The 22924-nt window shown below is 49.9% G+C and overlaps 2 protein-coding genes across 3 annotated transcripts; both read left to right on the plus strand.

Annotated features, from left to right (window-relative positions):
- Positions 1-5448: 5448 nt before the first annotated feature.
- On the plus strand, positions 5449-11016 carry LOC311609588 (uncharacterized protein; the record flags this gene model as incomplete). The annotated part of the gene is made up of 2 exons (XM_084802763.1): positions 5449-5894; positions 10626-11016. The coding sequence occupies 2 exons, from the start codon at positions 5449-5451 to the stop codon at positions 11014-11016; spliced, it is 837 nt and encodes a 278-aa protein (XP_084658889.1).
- Positions 11017-15405: 4389 nt separating this feature from the next.
- Positions 15406-22478, plus strand: LOC311592928 (uncharacterized protein). 2 transcript variants are annotated; one of them, XM_084773827.1, is made up of 2 exons: positions 15406-16089; positions 21792-22478. In XM_084773827.1, the coding sequence occupies exons 1-2, from the start codon at positions 15458-15460 to the stop codon at positions 22036-22038; spliced, it is 879 nt and encodes a 292-aa protein (XP_084629953.1). In that variant the 5' UTR covers positions 15406-15457; the 3' UTR covers positions 22039-22478. The 2 variants fall into 2 exon arrangements, with proteins under 2 accessions (XP_084629953.1, XP_084629954.1); XM_084773828.1 differs by lacking the exon at positions 15406-16089 and having other exon boundaries at positions 21472-22478.
- Positions 22479-22924: the final 446 nt, after the last annotated feature.

Genomic DNA, 22924 nt, shown 5'->3' on the forward strand with positions numbered 1-22924 from the left:
CACACACACACACACATACATTGCATGGACATACACAAGCAAAAAAAAGCCTGAAATGTTGGTTGGTATTTTAGCAAAATGAGGAGCTTGATCCACTCAGGACACAAATTCAGCACTAGAGTTATTGTGATGAGGCAACAAGGATGTGGAGACCAGAGGACAGTAATGTGGAGATGACAACTACAGCAAAATAAAAGAGAGTGGTCCTAAAAATGGCACAAACAGGAACCAGGAAGTGCCCATGTGCATCCAGGTAAGTGACCCTGAGCAGGGATATAAAGGCCCAGGCTCAGGAGGCTCCACACCTGTACACCCCTCTTTCTGCCTGCTTCACTGTCCTACTCCACCGTCAACCAAACACCAGAACCATGAGCTGCTGTGGCTGTTCTGGAGGCTGTGGCTCCAGCTGTGAGACCGGTGGCTCCTGCTGCTGCTGCAAGCCTGTGTGCTGCTGTGTGCCTGTGTGCTGCTGTGGGGGCAGCAGGGGAGACTGTGGCTCCTGTGGAGGTTGCAAGTCCAGTTGCTGTGAGTGTAGCTGCTGCAAGCCCTGCTGCTGTCAGTCCAGCTGCTGCAAGCCCTGTTGCTGTCAGTCCAGCTGCTGTAAGCCTTGCTGCTGTCAATCCAGCTGCTGCAAACCTTGCTGCTGTCAGTCCAGCTGCTGCAACCCCTGCTGCTGTCAGTCCAGCTGCTGTAAGCCCTGCTGCTGCAACCCTTGCTGCTGTCAGTCCAGCTGCCGTGAGCCCTGCTGCTGTCAGTCCAGCTGCTGTAAGCCCTGCTGCTGTCAGTCCAGCTGCTGTAAGCCCTGCTGCTGTCAGTCCAGCTGCTGCCAACCCTGCTGCTCTTAGTCCAGCGGTTGAATGCCCTGCTTCTGCTAGGATGGATGCTGAAAACCCCATAGTTGGCAGGCTGGTTGCTGTGCCCGAGTATGCTGCCAGCGCAATCCCTGGGTTTTAGCTACTCAGGGCTATTACAGTATAGGCACTGTCCCTCTCAGGACTTCCCAGCCCAGGCTTGGACTCCCTTTCCCAACACACTGAGCCACTCTCCTCCACTAGCTCTGCCTCTCTCTCTCATCCTTCTTCCTTCCCAAAAATGAGCATTTCCTTTTGGCTTCTTGGTGGTCCAGATGCTACAAGTGGAGCTTTGGCACCTCTGAGGGCTACAAGGCAAGATCTTGCAGCTCTAGTTGCCATGGGCCTCGGGTTGATAACAAATACATCCATGCCACCCCTGTCACTCTGAAAACCATCTGAAGACATTTCTGTGGTATCACTCTCACCTTGTAGCCCATGCCAATCCCTGCAGTGAAGGCCCTCCTCAACCCACTCACTCTAAGACACCAAGAATCCTCATCTCTGCCTTTTCCACTTTCAATAAAGCCAATACTCCAGTACACTATTGCTCTCTTGTGTCTTTTTTCCTCTTGTTGTGTAGGGATTTACTGGAATAGCCACTGTAGTCACACAACATTTCAGTAGACCATAGGCCAGTGGGCAGTGTGTCCTACCTGGCACAGCTCTTCCTCACACTGTGGCAGAAGCATCAAGGACAGCCACTCTGCCCTTACTCTGCAACTCCTCCCTGAATCTGAGGAATCAGACTCACATCACCGTCCTCTTCCTGATCATCTCCAGCTAAGGCTCCTATCAGAAATTGCCACAGACACAGTAGCTTATTAACAATACAAGCAGTTCTTCTCATCTATGGAGGGTAGTTCAAGTGTAGTAGAGCTTGTTCTGGCTTTGAACGGGGTGTGTGTGTGTGTGTGTGTGTGTGTGTGTGTGTGTGTGTGTGTGTGTATACATCTGTCTGTAGTCTATCTCTACGTCTCTCTGTCTGTGTGTGTCTCTCTTTGCAAGGTAGTGTGCCCATAGGCACCTGATTATAGGTACACTTGCAGGGTGTGTATAAGCAAAGGCCAGAGGCCAGTGCTAGGTGCTTTCCTTGATTTTGCTCTTATTTATTTACTTATTTGTTTATTCTTTTATTTACTTTAGATTTAGGACACATGATTTCTCTGTTGAACAGCTCTGACTGCCCTAGAACTCGCTCTGTAGATGAGGCTGGGCTCACAGAGATCAACGTGCTTCCTGTTTATCATTCGACATAGGTTCTCTCTCCCTGAGACTTGGACCTCACCGATTACAGGTGTCTGGCCAGTGAGACCCAGAGATCCATGTCCACTGTCTTAGGGTGTCTTTTGCTGTGAAGAGAAACCATGAACACAGCAAGTCCTCTAAGGGAGAACCTTTCATTGGGGTGGCTCACAGATCCATAGTTTATTCCACTCCTGTCATGGCGGGAAGCATGGCGGCACCCAGCAGACATGGTGCTGGAGAAGGAGCTGAGAAATCTTCATCTGCATTGGCAGGCAGCAGGAAGACAGTGTGCCACTGGGCCTGGCTTGATTTTCTGAAAGCACAGAGCACATGCCCTATGGCACACGGCCTCCAACAAGGCCTCATCTCCAATATTGCCACTCCTTGTGTGTCTGTGGGAGCCATGTTCATTCAAACCACAGAGACAGGGTATTTAGTTATTTGGAGTGTGGGAGGGGGGAAGTTAGAAAGGGTAGATAATAAGGCCATGGGTAAGTTGGAGACCTGAAGAAAAAGCCAAGAGGAGTTTGGGGGTAGAACTGGCGCTGCTTTCTAGACTGATCTGACTGCACAATAGGCTCTGTCTCAGAGTTCCTCTGGACAACATCAAATTGTGAATGAAGCCAAGAAGCAAAAAGACAAAGAGAGGAACTATGAGTGCTCCTGGGTATGGTGCAAGAGAGGTTTGTTATAGACATGTGGCAGAGCATAAAGAAAGGCAGACACATCTGGGAGACTCCTAAGTGGTCCTGGCCTCAAACCATGTAGGGAGAGTGGCAGGGGAAGAGAGAGGCTGGAGCCAAGCACTCCAGCCAGGGGGTCAAAAGAAGGGGCAGCGAAAGAGACAGTTAGGGAACACTAAAATCGGGATTCCTATGGAAGAGCGGCTCAAGCCCATGGGATGGAGAGGTCAAGGTACAGGCGGTGTATGGGAGCCATACCCTGTGATAGGGAGGGCCTGAGGGATGCTGGGAGGACCTGCAGGCCAGATTGGCTTAGGGACCTTCACGAGGCACATCAGCCAGTGGTCCAAGGTTTGATTTTGAGTGTGTTTTGTTGCAAGACAGGGTTTCTCCACGGAGCCTTGACTCTCTTGCACTTGCTTTGTAAACCAGTTTGGCCTCAAACTCGCAGAGATCTGCCTGCCTCTGCCTCCCTGTGTGCTAAGATGAAAAGTAGGAGCCACCCAGTGTTGCTTGTCCCTCGTTCGAAATGGTAAATGTTAACTACATCAGTGGAGAACAGACTCCTATATGGTGCTCACATTCATGGTCCAGAGACCCCTTGCCCGGCAGCTCGGCCATCACCTCAGCTCACCTCACCTCACCTCACGACCAGCAGGTTCTCAACTAGTGGATCTCAGTCCCTTTGAGGGAACCATAGAACATCTCTTACATATCTTATGCTTGCATTTCAGCTCATCACTGTAGCGATTACACTTAGGAAGTAGCAAGGAAGTCATTTAAGGGCTGAGGGTATCTAGCACATGAGGAACGTTGTTAAAGAGTCGTAGCATTAGGAAGGTTGGGAACCACTGCTCTAAGGTTGGCAGAGCTCTGGGCTAATGCTAGACAGTTGTCTGAGGTGGGGGTTTCCACACCAAACCCCATGGAGTGGACAAGGTAGGGGTCAGGACTCAGCCAAGTACAGGAGCCAGCTGCTAATGGAGAAACTCTGGGACCCGTCAAGTAAAGACTGTCCAGTGGGTCATCCCTGGGGCAAAAGGAGAGACTGACTCCATCCTGTAGGCCTGCATGCACTCTGAGAAGGGGCAGCTGGAGTGTGACTTGGGAAGGAAGGGAAGGCAGAAAGTAGGGAAGGGTAGTCTGACCCACAGACAGCCAGTGCTCTTCTAGGATCCGTGGGCCCATCCTGGACTGAGGAGGAACTCAAGTGGGCCCATCTGCATCTTTAGCACAGACCTCGGAAGCCCCAAATCCTGTCAGAGCTCCTCTCCCCTATATGGTGTGAATCTCAGGCTCAAATATTGGGCCCAAGGTCCCTGTCTTATGGTCTTCAATGCAAAGCTGTTGAGCCTTTAAAAAGTTGGAAAGATCAGGCGTGGTGCAGCACGTCTTTCAAACTAGCACTCTGGAGTCAGAGGCAGGTAGGTCTCTGTGAGTTCAAGGCCAGCCTGGTCTACAAAGTATGTCCAGGACAGCCAAGCCCACACAGAGAAACCCTACCTAAAAACAAACAAGCAAACAAATGCTGTCAAACTGTCACTTAAAATGAGGGTCAACGGAAAAACTAACGGACTCTACATGTAACTTATAGACTTGGGTTTAAGAGATACATCTAGTGATAAAGTGCTACAAGCACAGGTGTGAGGACTAAAGTTTGATCCCCCAAAATACATTAAAAGCCTCTTATGGTAACATGGAGCTACAGGACTGGGGAGGTGGATGCAGCCAGATCTCAGGCTTCATTCACTAGCCTGTGCTAAGAGGATAGTCACGAGCCAGTGAGAGACTTGGCCTCAATACCCAGGTTGACCAATGCCTTCCACATACGCGAGCACATATCTTTCCTTCAACACACACAAAGAGGGGTGGGGAAGGAGGCAAAAAGAAGAGGAAGAACATGGCACGGTGGACAAGGCAGTCTGCCTACTATCCCAACAAAGCAAAGGCAGACACAGCATCCCCAGCAAGCCAGCTAGGTACAACAGTCAGAATAGGGACCTCTGGTTGCTGCAGGAAACATGCACAGTAGAATGACTCAGGAGGACACCTACTAGCTGACTCTGGCCAAGACAAGCATCCACACAGCTGAATGCATTCCAAAAACATGTACACATTAAATCTCACACACACACAGAGAGAAAGAAGAGAGAGAGAGAGAGAGAGAGAGACAGAGAGAGAGAAAGAGAGAGAGTTAGAGAGAGAGAGAGAAACACACACACTCACTCACACACCAACACAGAGGCATGGTCCTGCACGAGCACACACACACACACACACACACACACACACACACACACACACACACACACACATACATTGCATGGACATACACAAGCAAAAAAAAGCCTGAAATGTTGGTTGGTATTTTAGCAAAATGAGGAGCTTGATCCACTCAGGACACAAATTCAGCACTAGAGTTATTGTGATGAGGCAACAAGGATGTGGAGACCAGAGGACAGTAATGTGGAGATGACAACTACAGCAAAATAAAAGAGAGTGGTCCTAAAAATGGCACAAACAGGAACCAGGAAGTGCCCATGTGCATCCAGGTAAGTGACCCTGAGCAGGGATATAAAGGCCCAGGCTCAGGAGGCTCCACACCTGTACACCCTCTTTCTGCCTGCTTCACTGTCCTATTCCACCGTCAACCAAACACCAGAACCATGACCTGCTGTGGCTGTTCTGGAGGCTGTGGCACCAGCTGTGAGACCGGTGGCTCCTGCTGCTGCTGCAAGCCTGTGTGCTGCTGTGTGCCTGTGTGCTGCTGTGGGGGCAGCAGGGGAGACTGTGGCTCCTGTGGAGGTTGCAAGTCCAGCTGCTGTGAGTGTAGCTGCTGCAAGCCCTGCTGCTGTCAGTCCAGCTGCTGCAAGCCCTGTTGCTGTCAGTCCAGCTGCTGTAAGCCTTGCTGCTGTCAATCCAGCTGCTGCAAACCTTGCTGCTGTCAGTCCAGCTGCTGCAAGCCCTGTTGCTGTCAGTCCAGCTGCTGTAAGCCCTGCTGCTGCAACCCTTGCTGCTGTCAGTCCAGCTGCTGTGAGCCCTGCTGCTGTCAGTCCAGCTGCTGTAAGCCCTGCTGCTGTCAGTCCAGCTGCTGTAAGCCCTGCTGCTGTCAGTCCAGCTGCTGCCAACCCTGCTGCTCTTAGTCCAGCGGTTGAAAGCCCTGCTTCTGCTAGGATGGATGCTGAAAACCCCATAGTTGGCAGGCTGGTTGCTGTGCCCGAGTATTCTGCCACTGCAATCCCTGGGTTTTAGCTACTCAGGGCTATTACAGTATAGGCACTGTCCCTCTCAGGACTTCCCAGCCCAGGCTTGGACTCCCTTTCCCAACACACTGAGCCACTCTCCTCCACTAGCTCTGCCTCTCTCTCTCATCCTTCTTCCTTCCCAAAAATGAGCATTTCCTTTTGGCTTCTTGGTGGTCCAGATGCTACAAGTGGAGCTTTGGCACCTCTGAGGGCTACAAGGCAAGATCTTGCAGCTCTAGTTGCCATGGGCCTCGGGTTGATAACAAATACATCCATGCCACCCCTGTCACTCTGAAAACCATCTGAAGACATTTCTGTGGTATCACTCTCACCTTGTAGCCCATGCCAATCCCTGCAGTGAAGGCCCTCCTCAACCCACTCACTCTAAGACACCAAGAATCCTCATCTCTGCCTTTTCCACTTTCAATAAAGCCAATACTGCAGTTCACTATTGCTCTCTTGTGTCTTTTTTTCCTCTTGTTGTGTAGGGATTTACTGGAATAGCCACTGTAGTCACACAACATTTCAGTAGACCATAGGCCAGTGGGCAGTGTGTCCTACCTGGCACAGCTCTTCCTCACACTGTGGCAGAAGCATCAAGGACAGCCACTCTGCCCTTACTCTGCAACTCCTCCCTGAATCTGAGGAATCAGACTCACATCACCGTCCTCTTCCTGATCATCTCCAGCTAAGGCTCCTATCAGAAACTGCCACAGACACAGTAGCTTATTAACAATACAAGCAGTTCTTCTCATCTATGGAGGGTAGTTCAAGTGTAGTAGAGCTTGTTCTGGCTTTGAACGGGGTGTGTGTGGATGTGTGTGTGTGTGTGTGTGTGTGTGTGTGTGTGTGTAAGTGTGTGTACATCTGTCTGTATGTCTGTCTCTACGTCTGTCTGTGTGTCTGTCTTTGCAAGGTAGTGTGCCCATAGGCACCTGATTATAGGTACACTTGCAGGGTGTGTATAAGCAAAGACCAGAGGCCAGTGCTAGGTGCCTTCCTTGATTTTGCTCTTATTTATTTACTTATTTATTTATTCTTTTATTTACTTTAGATTTAGGACACATGATTTCTCTGTTGAACAGCTCTGACTGCCCTAGAACTTGCTCTGTAGATGAGGCTGGGCTCACAGAGATCAACGTGCTTCCTGTTTATCATTCGACATAGGATCTCTCTCCCTGAGACTTGGACCTCACCGATTACAGGTGTCTGGCCAGTGAGACCCAGAGATCCATGTCCACTGTCTGAGGGTGTCTTTTGCTGTGAAGAGAAACCATGAACCCAGCAAGTCCTCTTAGGGAGAACCTTTCATTGGGGTGGCTCACAGATCCATAGTTTATTCCACTCTTGTCATGGCGGGAAGAATGGCGGCACCCAGCAGACATGGTGCTGGAGAAGGAGCTGAGAAATCTTCATCTGCATTGGCAGGCAGCAGGAAGACAGTGTGCCACTGGGCCTGGCTTGATTTTCTGAAAGCACAGAGCACATGCCCTATGGCACACGGCCTCCAACAAGGCCTCATCTCCAATATTGCCACTCCTTGTGCGCCTGTGGGAGCCATGTTCATTCAAACCACAGAGACAGGGTATTTAGTTATTTGGAGTGTGGGAGGGGGGAAGTTAGAAAGGGTAGATAATAAGGCCATGGGTAAGTTGGAGACCTGAAGACAAAGCCGAGAGGAGTTTGGGGGTAGAACTGGCGCTGCTTTCTAGACTGATCTGACTGCACAATAGGCTCTGTCTCAGAGTTCCTCTGGACAACATCAAATTGTGAATGAAGCCAAGAAGCAAAAAGACAAGGAGAGGAACTATGAGTGCTCCTGGGTATGGTGCAAGAGAGGTTTGTTATAGACATGTGGCAGATCATAAAGAAAGGCAGACACATCTGGGAGACTCCTAAGTGGTCCTGGCCTCGAACCATGTAGGGACAGTGGCAGGGGAAGAGAGAGGCTGGAGCCAAGCACTCCAGCCAGGGGGTCAAAAGAAGGGGCAGCGAAAGAGACAGTTAGGGAACCCTAAAATCGGGATTCCTATGGAAGAGCGGCTCAAGCCCATGGGCTGGAGAGGTCAAGGTACAGGCGGGGTATGGGAGCCATACCCTGTGATAGGGAGGGCCTGAGGGATGCTGGGAGGACCTGCAGGCCAGATTGGCTTAGGGACCTTCACGAGGCACATCAGCCAGTGGTCCAAGGTTTGATTTTGAGTGTGTTTTGTTGCAAGACAGGGTTTCTCCACGGAGCCTTGACTCTCTTGCACTTGCTTTGTAAACCATTTGGCCTCAAACTCGCAGAGATCTGCTTGCCTCTGCCTCCCTGTGTGCTAAGATGAAAAGTAGGAGCCACCCAGTGTGGCTTGTCCCACGTTCGAAATGGTAAATGTTAACTACATCAGTGGAGAACAGACTCCTATATGGTGCTCACATTCATGGTCCAGAGACCCCTTGCCAGGCAGCTCGGCCATCACCTCAGCTCACCTCACCTCACGTCCAGCAGGTTCTCAACTAGTGGATCTCAGTCCCTTTGAGGGAACCATAGAACATCTCTTACATATCTTATGCTTGCATTTCAGCTCATCACTGTAGCGATTACACTTAGGAAGTAGCAAGGAAGTAATTTAAGGCCTGAGGGTATCTAGCACATGAGGAACGTTGTTAAAGAGTCGTAGCATTAGGAAGGTTGGGAACCACTGCTCTAAGGTTGGCAGAGCTCTGGGCTAATGCTAGACAGTGTCTGAGGTGGGAGTTTCCACACCAAACCCCATGGAGTGGACAAGGTAGGGGTCAGGACTCAGCCAAGTACAGGAGCCAGCTGCTAATGGAGAAACTCTGGGAACCGTGCAGTAAAGACTGTCCAGTGGGTCATCCCTGGGGCAAAAGGAGAGACTGACTCCATCCTGTAGGCCTGCATGCACTCTGAGAAGGGGCAGCTGGAGTGTGACTTGGGAAGGAAGGGAAGGCAGAGAGTAGGGAAGGGTAGTCTGACCCACAGACAGCCAGTGCTCTTCTAGGATCCGTGGGCCCATCCTGGACTGAGGAGGAACTCAAGTGGGCCCATCTGCATCTTTAGCACAGACCTCGGAAGCCCCAAATCCTGTCAGAGCTCCTCTCCCCTATATGGTGTGAATCTCAGGCTCAAATATTGGGCCCAAGGTCCCTGTCTTATGGTCTTCATTGCAAAGCTGTTGAGCCTTTAAAAAGTTGGAAAGATCAGTCGTGGTGCAGCACGTCTTTCAAACTAGCACTCTGGAGTCAGAGGTAGGTAGGTCTCTGTGAGTTCAAGGCCAGCCTGGTCTACAAAGTATGTCCAGGACAGCCAAGCCTACACAGAGAAACCCTACCTAAAAACAAACAAGCAAACAAATGCTGTCAAACTGTCACTTAAAATGAGGGTCAACGGAAAAACTAACGGACTCTACATGTAACTTATAGACTTGGGCTTTCAGAGATACATCTAGTGATAAAGTGCTACAAGCACAGGTGTGAGGACTAAAGTTTGATCCCCCAAAATACATTAAAAGCCTCTTATGGTAACATGGAGCTACAGGACTGGGGAGGTGGATGCAGCCAGATCTCAGGCTTCATTCACTAGCCTGTGCTAAGAGGAGAGTCACGAGCCAGTGAGAGACTTGGCCTCAAAACCCAGGTTGACCAATGCCTTCCACATACGTGAGCACATATCTGTCCTTCAACACACACAAAGAGGGGTGGGGAAGGAGGCAAAAAGAAGAGGAAGAACATGGCACGGTGGGCAAGGCAGTCTGCCTACTATCCCAACAAAGCAAAGACAGACACAGCATCCCCAGCAAGCCGGCTAGATACAACAGTCAGAATAGGGACCTCTGGTTGCTGCAGGAAACATGCACAGTAGAATGACTCAGGAGGACACCTACTAGCTGACTCTGGCCAAGACAAGCATCCACACAGCTGAATGCATTCCAAAAAAATGTACACATTATATCAGAGAAAGAGAGAGAGAGAGAGAGAGAGAGAGAGAGAGAGAGAGAGAGAGAGAGAGAGAGAGAGAGAGAGAGAGACAGAGAGAGAGAAACACACACACTCACTCACACACCCACTCAGAGGCATGGTCCTGCACGAGCACACACACACACACACACACACACATACAGTCGTATATACATTGCATGGACATACACAAGCAAAAAAAAGCCTGAAATGTTGGTTGGTATTTTAGCAAAATGAGGAGCTTGATCCACTCAGGACACAAATTCAGCACTAGAGTTATTGTGATGAGGCAACAAGGATGTGGAGACCAGAGGATGGTAATGTGGAGATGACAACTACAGCAAAATAAAAGAGAGTGGTCCTAAAAATGGCACAAACAGGAACCAGGAAGTGCCCATGTGCATCCAGGTAAGTGACCCTGAGCAGGGATATAAAGGCCCAGGCTCAGGAGGCTCCACACCTGTACACCCTCTTTCTGCCTGCTTCACTGTCCTACTCCACCGTCAACCAAACACCAGAACCATGACCTGCTGTGGCAGTTCTGGAGGCTGTGGCACCAGCTGTGAGACCGGTGGCTCCTGCTGCTGCTGCAAGCCTGTGTGCTGCTGTGTGCCTGTGTGCTGCTGTGGGGGCAGCAGGGGAGACTGTGGCTCCTGTGGAGGTTGCAAGTCCAGCTGCTGTGAGTGTAGCTGCTGCAAGCCCTGCTGCTGTCAGTCCAGCTGCTGCAAGCCCTGTTGCTGTCAGTCCAGCTGCTGTAAGCCTTGCTGCTGTCAATCCAGCTGCTGCAAACCTTGCTGCTGTCAGTCCAGCTGCTGCAACCCCTGCTGCTGTCAGTCCAGCTGCTGTAAGCCCTGCTGCTGCAACCCTTGCTGCTGTCAGTCCAGCTGCTGTGAGCCCTGCTGCTGTCAGTCCAGCTGCTGTAAGCCCTGCTGCTGTCAGTCCAGCTGCTGTAAGCCCTGCTGCTGTCAGTCCAGCTGCTGTAAGCCCTGCTGCTGTCAGTCCAGCTGCTGCCATCCCTGCTCCTCTTAGTCCAGCGGTTGAAAGCCCTGCTTCTGCTAGGATGGATGCTGAAAACCCCATAGTTGGCAGGCTGGTTGCTGTGCCCGAGTATGCTGCCAGCGCAATCCCTGGGTTTTAGCTACTCAGGGCTATTACAGGATAGGCACTGTCCCTCTCAGGACTTCCCAGCCCAGGCTTGGACTCCCTTTCCCAACACACTGAGCCACTCTCCTCCACTAGCTCTGTCTCTCTCTCATCCTTCTTCCTTCCCAAAAATGAGCATTTCCTTTTGGCTTCTTGGTGGTCCAGATGCTACAAGTGGAGCTTTGGCACCTCTGAGGGCTACAAGGCAAGATCTTGCAGCTCTAGTTGCCATGGGCCTCGGGTTGATAACAAATACATCCATGCCACCCCTGTCACTCTGAAAACCATCTGAAGACATTTCTGTGGTATCACTCTCACCTTGTAGCCCATGCCAATCCCTGTAGTGAAGGCCCTCCTCAACCCACTCACTCTAAGACACCAAGAATCCTCATCTCTGCCCTTTCCTCTTTCAATAAAGCCAATACTCCAGTACACTATTGCTCTCTTGTGTCTTTTTTCCTCTTGTTGTGTAGGGATTTACTGGAATAGCCACTGTAGTCACACAACATTTCAGTAGACCATAGGCCAGTGGGCAGTGTGTCCTACCTGGCACAGCTCTTCCTCACACTGTGGCAGAAGCATCAAGGACAGCCACTCTGCCCTTACACTGCAACTCCTCCCTGAATCTGAGGAATCAGACTCACATCACCGTCCTCTTCCTGATCATCTCCAGCTAAGGCTCCTATCAGAAACTGCCACAGACACAGTAGCTTATTAACAATACAAGCAGTTCTTCTCATCTATGGAGGGTAGTTCAAGTGTAGTAGAGCTTGTTCTGGCTTTGAACTGGGTGTGTGTGGATGTGTGTGTGTGTGTGTGTGTGTGTGTGTGTGTGTGTGTAAGTGTGTGTATATCTGTCTATTTGTCTGTCTCTATGTCTGTCTATCTGTCTGTGTGTCTGTCTTTGCAAGGTAGTGTGCCCATAGGCACCTGATTATAGGTACACTTGCAGGGTTTGTATAAGCAAAGGCCAGAGGCCAGTGCTAGGTGCCTTCCTTGATTTTGCTCTTATTTATTTACTTATTTATTTATTCTTTTATTTACTTTAGATTTAGGACACATGATTTCTCTGTTTAACAGCTCTGACTGCCCTAGAACTCGCTCTGTAGATGAGGCTGGGCTCACAGAGATCAACGTGCTTCCTGTTTATCATTCGACATAGGATCTCTCTCCCTGAGATTGGACCTCACCGATTACAGGTGTCTGGCCAGTGAGACCCAGAGATCCATGTCCACTGTCTTAGGGTGTCTTTTGCTGTGAAGAGAAACCATGAACACAGCAAGTCCTCTAAGGGAGAACCTTTCATTTGGGTGGCTCACAGATCCATAGTTTATTCCACTCTTGTCATGGCGGGAAGCATGGCGGCACCCAGCTGACATGGTGCTGGAGAAGGAGCTGAGAAATCTTCATCTGCATTGGCAGGCAGCAGGAAGACAGTGTGCCACTGGGCCTGGCTTGATTTTCTGAAAGCACAGAGCACATGCCCCATGGCACACGGCCTCCAACAAGGCCTCATCTCCAATATTGCCACTCCTTGTGTGTCTGTGGGAGCCATGTTCATTCAAACCACAGAGACAGGGTATTTAGTTATTTGGAGTGTGGGAGGGGGGAAGTTAGAAAGGGTAGATAATAAGGCCATGGGTAAGTTGGAGACCTGAAGACAAAGCCGAGAGGAGTTTGGGGGTAGAACTGGCGCTGCTTTCTAGACTGATCTGACTGCACAATAGGCTCTGTCTCAGAGTTCCTCTGGACAACATCAAATTGTGAATGAAGCCAAGAAGCAAAAAGACAAGGAGAGGAACTATGAGTGCTCCTGGGTATGGTGCAAGAGAGGTTTGTTATAGACATGTGGCAGAGCATAAAGAAAGGCAGACACATCTGGGAGACTCCTAAGTGGTCCTGGCCTCAAACCATGTATGGACAGTGGCAGGGGAAGAGAGAGGCTGGAGCCAAGCACTCCAGCCAGGGGGTCAAAAGAAGGGGCAGAGAAAGAGATAGTTATGGAACCCTAAAATCGGGATTCCTATGGAAGAGCGGCTCAAGCCCATGGGCTGGAGAGGTCAAGGTACAGGCGGGGTATGGGAGCCATACCCTGTGATAGGGAGGGCCTGAGGGATGCTGGGAGGACCTGCAGGCCAGATTGGCTTAGGGACCTTCACGAGGCACATCAGCCAGTGGTCCAAGGTTTGATTTTGAGTGTGTTTTGTTGCAAGACAGGGTTTCTCCACGGAGCCTTGACTCTCTTGCACTTGCTTTGTAAACCAGTTTGGCCTCAAACTCGCAGAGATCTGCCTGCCTCTGCCTCCCTGTGTGCTAAGATGAAAAGTAGGAGCCACCCAGTGTGGCTTGTCCCACGTTCGAAATGGTAAATGTTAACTACATCAGTGGAGAACAGACTCCTATATGGTGCTCACATTCATGGTCCAGAGACCCCTTGCCAGGCAGCTCGGCCATCACCTCAGCTCACCTCACCTCACGTCCAGCAGGTTCTCAACTAGTGGATCTCAGTCCCTTTGAGGGAACCATAGAACATCTCTTACATATCTTATGCTTGCATTTCAGCTCATCACTGTAGCGATTACACTTAGGAAGTAGCAAGGAAGTCATTTAAGGGCTGAGGGTATCTAGCACATGAGGAAGGTTGTTAAAGAGTCGTAGCATTAGGAAGGTTGGGAACCACTGCTCTAAGGTTGGCAGAGCTCTGGGCTAATGCTAGACAGTTGTCTGAGGTGGGGGTTTCCACACCAAACCCCATGGAGTGGACAAGGTAGGGGTCAGGACTCAGCCAAGTACAGGAGCCAGGTGCTAATGGAGAAACTCTGGGTCCCGGGCAGTAAAGACGGTCCAGTGGGTCATCCCTGGGGCGAAAGGAGAGACTGACTCCATCCTGTAGGCCTGCATGCACTCTGAGAAGGGGCAGCTGGAGTGTGACTTGGGAAGGAAGGGAAGGCAGAGAGTAGGGAAGGGTAGTCTGACCCACAGACAGCCAGTGCTCTTCTAAGATTCTTGGACCCATCCTGGACTGAGGAGGAACTCAAGTGGGCCCATCTGCATCTTTAGCACAGACCTCGGAAGCCCCAAATCCTGTCAGAGCTCCTCTCCCCTAGATGGTGTGAATCTCAGGCTCAAATATTGGGCCCAAGGTCCCTGTCTTATGGTCTTCATTGCAAAGCTGTTGAGCCTTTAAAAAGTTGGAAAGAATCAGGCGTGGTGCAGCACGTCTTTCAAACTAGCACTCTGGAGTCAGAGGCAGGTAGGTCTCTGTGAGTTCAAGGCCAGCCTGGTCTACAAAGTATGTCCAGGACAGCCAAGCCTACACAGAGAAACCCTACCTAAAAACAAACAAACAAACAAATGCTGTCAAACTGTCACTTAAAATGAGGGTCAATGGAAAAACTAACGGACTCTACATGTAACTTATAGACTTGGCTTTAAAGATACATCTAGTGATAAAGTGCTACAAGCACAGATGTGAGGACTTAAGTTTGATCCCCCAAAATACATTAAAAGCCTCTTATGGTAACATGGAGCTACAGGACTGGGGAGGTGGATGCAGCCAGATCTCAGGCTTCATTCACTAGCCTGTGCTAAGAGGAGAGTCACGAGCCAGTGAGAGACTTGGCCTCAAAACCCAGGTTGACCAATGCCTTCCACATACGCGAGCACATATCTGTCCTTCAACACACACAAAGAGGGGTGGGGAAGGAGGCAAAAAGAAGAGGAAGAACATGGCACGGTGGGCAAGGCAGTCTGCCTACTATCCCAACAAAGCAAAGGCAGACACAGCATCCCCAGCAAGCCGGCTAGATACAACAGTCAGAATAGGGACCTCTGGTTGCTGCAGGAAACATGCACAGTAGAATGACTCAGGAGGACACCTACTAGTTGACTCTGGCCAAGACAAGTTCCACAGAGCTGAATGCATTCCAAAAAAATGTACACATTAAATCACACACACACAGAGAGAAAGAAGAGAGAGAGAGAGAGAGAGAGAGAGAGAGAGAGAGAGAGAGAGAGAGAGAGAGAAACACACACACTCACTCACACACCAACACAGAGGCATGGTCCTGCACGAGCACACACACACACAGACACACACACATACATTGCATGGACATACACAAGCAAAAAAAAGCCTGAAATGTTGGTTGGTATTTTACCAAAATGAGGAGCTTGATCCACTCAGGACACAAATTCAGCACTAGAGTTATTGTGATGAGGCAACAAGGATGTGGAGACCAGAGGACAGTAATGTGGAGATGACAACTACAGCAAAACAAAAGAGAGTGGTCCTAAAAATGGCACAAACAGGAACCAGGAAGTGCCCATGTGCATCCAGGTAAGTGACCCTGAGCAGGGATATAAAGGCCCAGGCTCAGGAGGCTCCACACCTGTACACCCTCTTTCTGCCTGCTTCACTGTCCTACTCCACCGTCAACCAAACACCAGAACCATGACCTGCTGTGGCTGTTCTGGAGGCTGTGGCACCAGCTGTGAGACCGGTGGCTCCTGCTGCTGCTGCAAGCCTGTGTGCTGCTGTGTGCCTGTGTGCTGCTGTGGGGGCAGCAGGGGAGGCTGTGGCTCCTGTGTAGGTTGCAAGTCCAGCTGCTGTGAGTGTAGCTGCTGCAAGCCCTGCTGCTGTCAGTCCAGCTGCTGCAAGCCCTGTTGCTGTCAGTCCAGCTGCTGTAAACCTTGCTGCTGTCAATCCAGCTGCTGCAAACCTTGCTGCTGTCAGTCCAGCTGCTGCAACCCCTGCTGCTGTCAGTCCAGCTGCTGTAAGCCCTGCTGCTGCAACCCTTGCTGCTGTCAGTCCAGCTGCTGTGAGCCCTGCTGCTGTCAGTCCAGCTGCTGTAAGCCCTGCTGCTGTCAGTCCAGCTGCTGTAAGCCCTGCTGCTGTCAGTCCAGCTGCTGTAAGCCCTGCTGCTGTCAGTCCAGCTGCTGTAAGCCCTGCTGCTGTCAGTCCAGCTGCTGCCAACCCTGCTGCTCTTAGTCCAGCGGTTGAAAGCCCTGCTTCTGCTAGGATGGATGCTGAAAAACCCCATAGTTGGCAGGCTGGTTGCTGTGCCCGAGTATGCTGCCAGCGCAATCCCTGGGTTTTAGCTACTCAGGGCTATTACAGTATAGGCACTGTCCCTCTCAGGACTTCCCAGCCCAGGCTTTGACTCCCTTTCCCAACACACTGAGCCACTCTCCTCCACTAGCTCTGCCTCTCTCTCTCATCCTTCTTCCTTCCCAAAAATGAGCATTTCCTTTTGGCTTCTTGGTGGTCCAGCTGCTACAAGTGGAGCTTTGGCACCTCTGAGGGCTACAAGGCAAGATCTTGCAGCTCTAGTTGCCATGGGCCTCAGGTTTACAACAAATACATCCATGCCACCCCTGTCAATCTGAAAACCATCTGAAGACATTTCTGTGGTATCACTCTCACCTTGTAGCCCATGCCAATCCCTGCAGTGTAGGCCCTCCTCAACCCACTCACTCTAAGACACCAAGAATCCTCATCTCTGCCTTTTCCACTTTCAATAAAGCCAATACTCCAGTACACTATTGCTCTCTTGTGTCTTTTTTCCTCTTGTTGTGTAGGGATTCACTGGAATAGCCACTGTAGTCACACAACATTTCAGTAGACCATAGGCCAGTGGGCAGTGTGTCCTACCTGGCACAGCTCTTCCTCACACTGTGGCAGAAACATCAAGGACAGCCACTCTGCCCTTACTCTACACCTCCTCCCTGAATCTGAGGAATCAGACTCACATCACTATCCTCTTCTTGATCCTCTCCAGCTAAGGCTCCTATTAGAAATTGCCACAGACACAGTAGCTTATTAACAATACAAGCAGTTCTTCTCATCTATGGAGGGTAGTTCAAGTGTAGTAGAGCTTGTTCTGGCTTTGAACGGTGTGTGTGTGTGTGTGTGTGTGTGTGTGTGTGTGTGTGTGTGTGTACATCTGTCTGTGTTGCTGTCTGTCTGTGTGTGTATCTTTGCAAGGTAGTGTGGGTGCATGCATCTTAATATAGGTACACTTGCAGGGTGTTTGTAAGCAAAGGCCAGAGGCCAGTGCTAGGTGTCTTCCTTCATTTTGCTCTTATTTATTTACTTATTTATTTATTCTTTTATTTACTTTAGTTTTAGGTCATATGATTTCTCTGTTGTACAGCTCTGACTGTCCTAGAACTTGCTCTGTAGATGAGGCTGGGCTCACAGAGATCATCGTGCTTCCTGTTTATCATTCGACATAGGATGTCTCTCCCTGAGACTTGAACCTCACCAATTACAGGTGTCTGGCCATTGACACCCAGAGGTCCATGTCCACTGTCTTAGGGTGTCTTTTGCAGTGAAGAGAAACCATGAACACAGCAAGTCCTCTAAGGGAGAACCTTTCATTGGGGTGGCTCACAGATCCATAGTTTATTCCACTCTTGTCATGGCGGGAAGCATGGCGGCACCCAGCTGACATGGTGCTGGAGAAGGAGCTGAGAAATCTTCATTTCCATTGGCGTGCAGCAGGAAGACAGTGTGCCACCGGGCCTGGTTTGACTTTCTGAAAGCACAGAGCACATGCCCCATGGCACTCCGCCTCATCTCCAATATTGCCACTCCTTGTGTGTCTGTGGGAGCCATTTTAATTCAAACCACAGAGACAGGGTATTTAGTTATTTGGATTGTGGGAAAGGGGAGGGGAGAAAGATTAGTTTGAAGGGTTGACAAGAAGGCCATGGGGAAGTTGGCGAACAGAAGAAAAATCCAAAAAAGTCTGGGGAAAGAACTGGGTTTCCTTTCTGTGACTGATCTGATTGTACTCTCTGCTCTGTCTCAGGGTTTCTCTGTAGAATATCAAATCATGAATGAAACAAAGAAATAAAAAGAAAAGGAGAGCAACTATGAGTGCTCCAAGTATATGGGAGAAGAAGGCTTTTTATACACATGTGGCAGAGCATAAAGAAAGGCAGACACATCTGGGAGACTCCCAAGTGGTCCTGGCCATGAACCATGTAGGGACAGTGGCAGGGGAAGAGAGAGGCTGGAGCCAAGCACCCAGCCAGGGGGTCAAAAGAAGGGGCAGGGAAAGAGAGAGTTATGGAACCCTAAAGTCGGGATTACTATGGAAAAGCGGCTCAAGCCCATGGGCTGGAGAGGTCAAGGTACAGGCGGGGTATGGGAGCCATACCCTGTGATAGGGAGGGCCTGAGGGATGCTGGGAGGACCTGCAGGCCAGATTGGCTTAGGGACCTTCACGAGGCACATCAGCCAGTTGTCCGAGGTTTGATTTTGGTTTTGTCTTATTCCAAGACAGGGTTCCTCCATGGAGCTTTGACTCTCTTGGACCTGCTTTGTAAACCAGTTTGGTCTCAAACTCACAGAGATCTGCCTGCCTCTGCCTCCCTGAGTGCTTAGATGAAAAGTAGGAGCTACACCGTGTGGCTTGTCCCACATTCGAAATGGTAAATGTTAACTACATCAGTTGAGAACAGACTTGTTTATGGTCCAGAGACCCTAGGCCAGTCAGCCCTCACCTCACCTCACCTCACCTCACCTCACCTCACCTCATGTCCACGAGGTTGTCAACTAGTGGATCTCAGTCCCTTTGAGGGAACCATAGAAGATCTCTTACAAATCTTATGCTTGCATTTCAGTTCATCACAGTAGCAAATTACACTTAGGAAGTAGCAAGGAAGTCATGTTATGGCTGAGGGGATACAGAACATGAAGAACTTTGTTAAAGGGTCGCAGAATTAGGAAGGTTAGGAAACATTGCTTTAAGGCTGGCAGTGCTAATGCTAGACAGTTGTCTGAGGTGGGGGTTTCCACAGAAAACCAAATGGTTTGGACAGGGCATCGGATGGGCTTAGCCAAGTACGGGAGGTAGCTGCTAAGGAGAAACTCTGTGTCCATTCGAGAAAAGAGTGTCCAATGGGTCCTTTCAGAGCTCCTCTCCACTATAGGGTGTCTATGTGAAGTGTCTACCCCAGGCTCATGTATTGGGCACAAGGTCCCTGCCTTATGGCCTTGATTGCAAAGCTGTAGAGCCTTTAAAAAAGTAGGAGCCAGCCGGGCATGCTCTTGCACGCCTTTTACACTAGCACTTGAGAGGCAGAGGCAGGTGGATCTCTGTGAACTGGACACCAATGGAGTCTACACAGGGAGTCCAGGAGGGGCAGCCAAGGCTACACAGAGAAACACTCTCTCATAACCAACCCAAAACCAACAGCAAACACAAGCAGGACCTGCCTGGTGAAAGCAGATTTCCAGCAGCAGCTCCTCTGGGATTCACATTGCACAAGCCACACCCACCACACCACTGCCAACTGCTCTCCTTGCCTTCTGCTCTGTAGCCATGGGAACAAGCCATGCCCTTGTGTGCCCATCACTCCACACTGGCCTACTCTGCTTTGCCTTCTCCTCCATTGGCTGAGCCTTCTGAATTCATGAGCCAAAATAAAGCTTTCCTTTCTGAAGATGTTTCGGCCAATTAGTTTGCCATTGCAAGGAACACAGGTAACTAACACGCCATCTACTTGCCCTACTCCATGGCCCAGGGAACCTCAACTTCAGTCAGTCTCCTGCCATCCTAGGCCTACTTCACAATTCAAGGCTGGACGAGTGCCTACCTCTCTTCTTGACTCCTACTGCCCCTTGTGTGCATCAGGCTCAGTCTTGCTTCTGCTAACTGTCTGATCCCACTAGGGAAGACCTTTTCCCAAAAGCCAGCCTTCCCTCTGGGGCTTGAAGAAAGTTTGGCTTGCAAAAGAAAAGTGAAGAGGGATCCTGCTCAACTATGGCACCAGCCAAGTACAATACAGGCCGTAAACTTTAAACCCCTACCCAGATCTAGCCAATGGACAGGACATTCTCCACAGTTGAGTGGAGAGTGGGGTATGACTTTCACAAGTACTCTGGTGCCTCATATTTGACCATGTCCCCTGGAGGGGGAGACCTGGTCGCACTCAGAGGAAGGATATCAGGCTACCAAGACGAGACTTGAAAAAAATGAAAAAATAAAATAAAATAAAACAACAAAGAAACCAACAAACAAAAACAAAAAAAGAAGAGACTTGATACCCTATGAACATATACAGGGGGGGAAGTCCCCCTCAGGCACAGTCATAGGGGAGGGGAGTAAGGGGAAAATGGAAGGGAGGGAAGAATGGGAGGATACAAGGAATGGGATAACCATTTACATGTAACAAGAATAAATTAATTTTAAAAAGGAAAAAAAGAAAAGAAAAAGGAGTCATCGTCTGTGTAGAGGCCCACACCTTTAATTCCAGCACTCGGAGGCAGAGCCAGGTGCATCTCTGTGTGTTCAAGGCCAGCCTGGTCTACAAAGAGAGTCCAGGACAGGGCTACAAAGAAAACCATGTCTCAAAGAATAAAACAAACAAACAAAGAGAGCAAACAAACGCTGTCAAATTGTCACTGAAAATTAAGGGTCAATGGAAAAACAAAGGGACTCTAAAGATAATGTATAGGAATCAAAATAGACTTGGCGTTTTAGACATACGTCTTTGATAAAAGTGCTTGCCTTAAGTATGAGGACTTAAGTTTGATCCCCAAACCCACCATAAAAGCCTGCTATGTTGACAATGAGCTACAGCACTAGGGAGCTGGATGCTGTTAGATCTCAGGCCTCATTCAGCTACTGGCCTAATGGGAGAGTCACCAGCCAGTGAGAGACTTTGCCTCAAAAACATGGTGGACAGCTCCTGATGAAAGACACCCAGGTGGACCTCTGCCACATACACTTGCACACGTGTGTGGCTGAACACACACAAAGAGGGGGTGGGGAAGGAGGCAAAAAGAGGAGGGAGGACTTGACAGGGTGGGCATGGCAGTCTGCCTAGTATCCCAACAAAGCAAAGGCAGACACAGCATCCCCAGCAAGCTGGCTAGATACAACAGTTAGAATAGGGACCTCTGGTTGCTTCAGGAAACATGCACAGTAGAATGACTCAGGAGGACACCTACTAGCTGACTCTGGCCAGGACAAGCATCCATATGGTTGAATGCATTCCCAAAATTGTACACACTCAATCATACACACACACACACACACACACACACACACACACACACACACACACATGAATAGCCATGCAAATTCATTGTATGCACATATACAACCAAAAATATTAACCCAAATATAAGTTTGTGTTTTCCCAAGATGAGCTGACCCATTGAGGGTATTGATCAATTCAGGAGACCATTTCAGCACTACAGTTGGACCAATAAGGCAACAAAAAGCCAGAGACAAGTGGATGTTGCATGAGGAGATGACAAGTGAAGAAAAACAAAAGAAACTGGTCCTAAAAATGGCACAAACAGGAACGAGGAAGTGTCCATGTGCTGCCACGTAAGTCACCCTGAGGAGGGATATAAAGGCCCAGGCTCAGGAGGCTCCACACCTGTACAACCATACTCTCTCTGCCTGTTTCACTGTCCTTCTCCACCCTCAACCAAACACCAGAACCATGACCTGCTGTGGCTGTTCTGGAGGCTGTGACTCCAGCTGTGGGGTCTGTGGCTCCTGCTGCTGCTGCAAGCCTGTGTGCTGCTGCAAGCCTGTGTGTTGCTGTGTGCCAACCTGTCCCTGTTCTAGCTGTGGGGACTGCAAGGGTGGCTGTGGCTCCTGTGGGGGATGCAAGGGAGGCTGTTGTCAGTCCAGGTGCTGCCAATCTAGCTGCTGCAAGTCTTGCTGCTGTCAATCCTGCTGTTGCAAGCCCTGCTGCTGTCAGTCCAGCTGCTGCCAATCCTGCTGCTGCAAGCCCTGCTGCTGTCAGTCCAGCTGTTGTAAGCCCTGCTGCTGTCAATCCAGCTGCTGCAAGCCCTGCTGCTGTCAGTCCAGCTGTTGCAAGCCCTGCTGCTGTCAGTCCAGCTGCTGTGCCCCCGTGTGCTGCCAGTGCAAAATCTAAATCTCTCAGCACTTCAGTTTTCCTGATGCTCCATGACCCACCTAGAGTTCCCGAATTAGTTCCTTTCTACATACTTTCCTCCAGATTCTTGTAATCCATCTGCACCTTTCGTCCATGTCCTTATCTCCTTCCCTGGCACAACCCTCCAGCTGGGTCTTGTCTTCATGTACCCTGTGGAAGAACGTGCCTCATAGGCCCTGGAAATGACCCTTGGTAGAATAGCTGGGTAGCCATAGGTGGCCTCTTTGAGGTGCTGAAATCCAGAGTTTGACCTGCACAGGAGTCTGTGCTTCTGAACTATCTGAGACTGTTTTCAATGGGTTCTCAACCTTCTGGACCTTGAGTCTTCCAGGCTACTTCTTTTTACCCTGTGACTCGGTTTCTAAGACCTCCTTGTTGCCTCATACTTCTCCTGCTTGATTAAATAAAAATAATGAACAAATTTCCTTCGTGTGTGAATATACATGTTTAGTGGGGCAGTCTGTACAGATACATGTGAGTGTGTGAGTATGTGGAAGCCCCAGGTCAATCTTGATTGCCACTCCTTAGTAGCTGCTGTGGTGATTAGGAATTGTCATCTTGATGGAATTCAGGGTCCCTTAGGAGACAGGCCTCCAGGCACACTTGGGAGGGATTACCACAGTTGATTGAGGTTGATCTCTGAAACAGTCTATGAGGGTTTGCCTTTAACACTTCAGTTGATGTACAAAGACCCATCTTAATGGTGTGTGGACTCTTCTATGTGCATGGTATTCTGGGCTGTATATGATGGAGAAAATGAGCTAACCACGACCATCCATTTGCCTACTGGATTCTGCTTCCTGATGGTTTAGGGAATGTGACCAGGGGCTCCCCTGACTTCGCTGCAACTATGAAGAACCCTCTT

This window comes from Acomys minous (genome assembly GCF_964271855.1).
Source record: "Acomys minous genome assembly, chromosome: 2".
NCBI lineage: Eukaryota > Metazoa > Chordata > Mammalia > Rodentia > Muridae > Acomys > Acomys minous.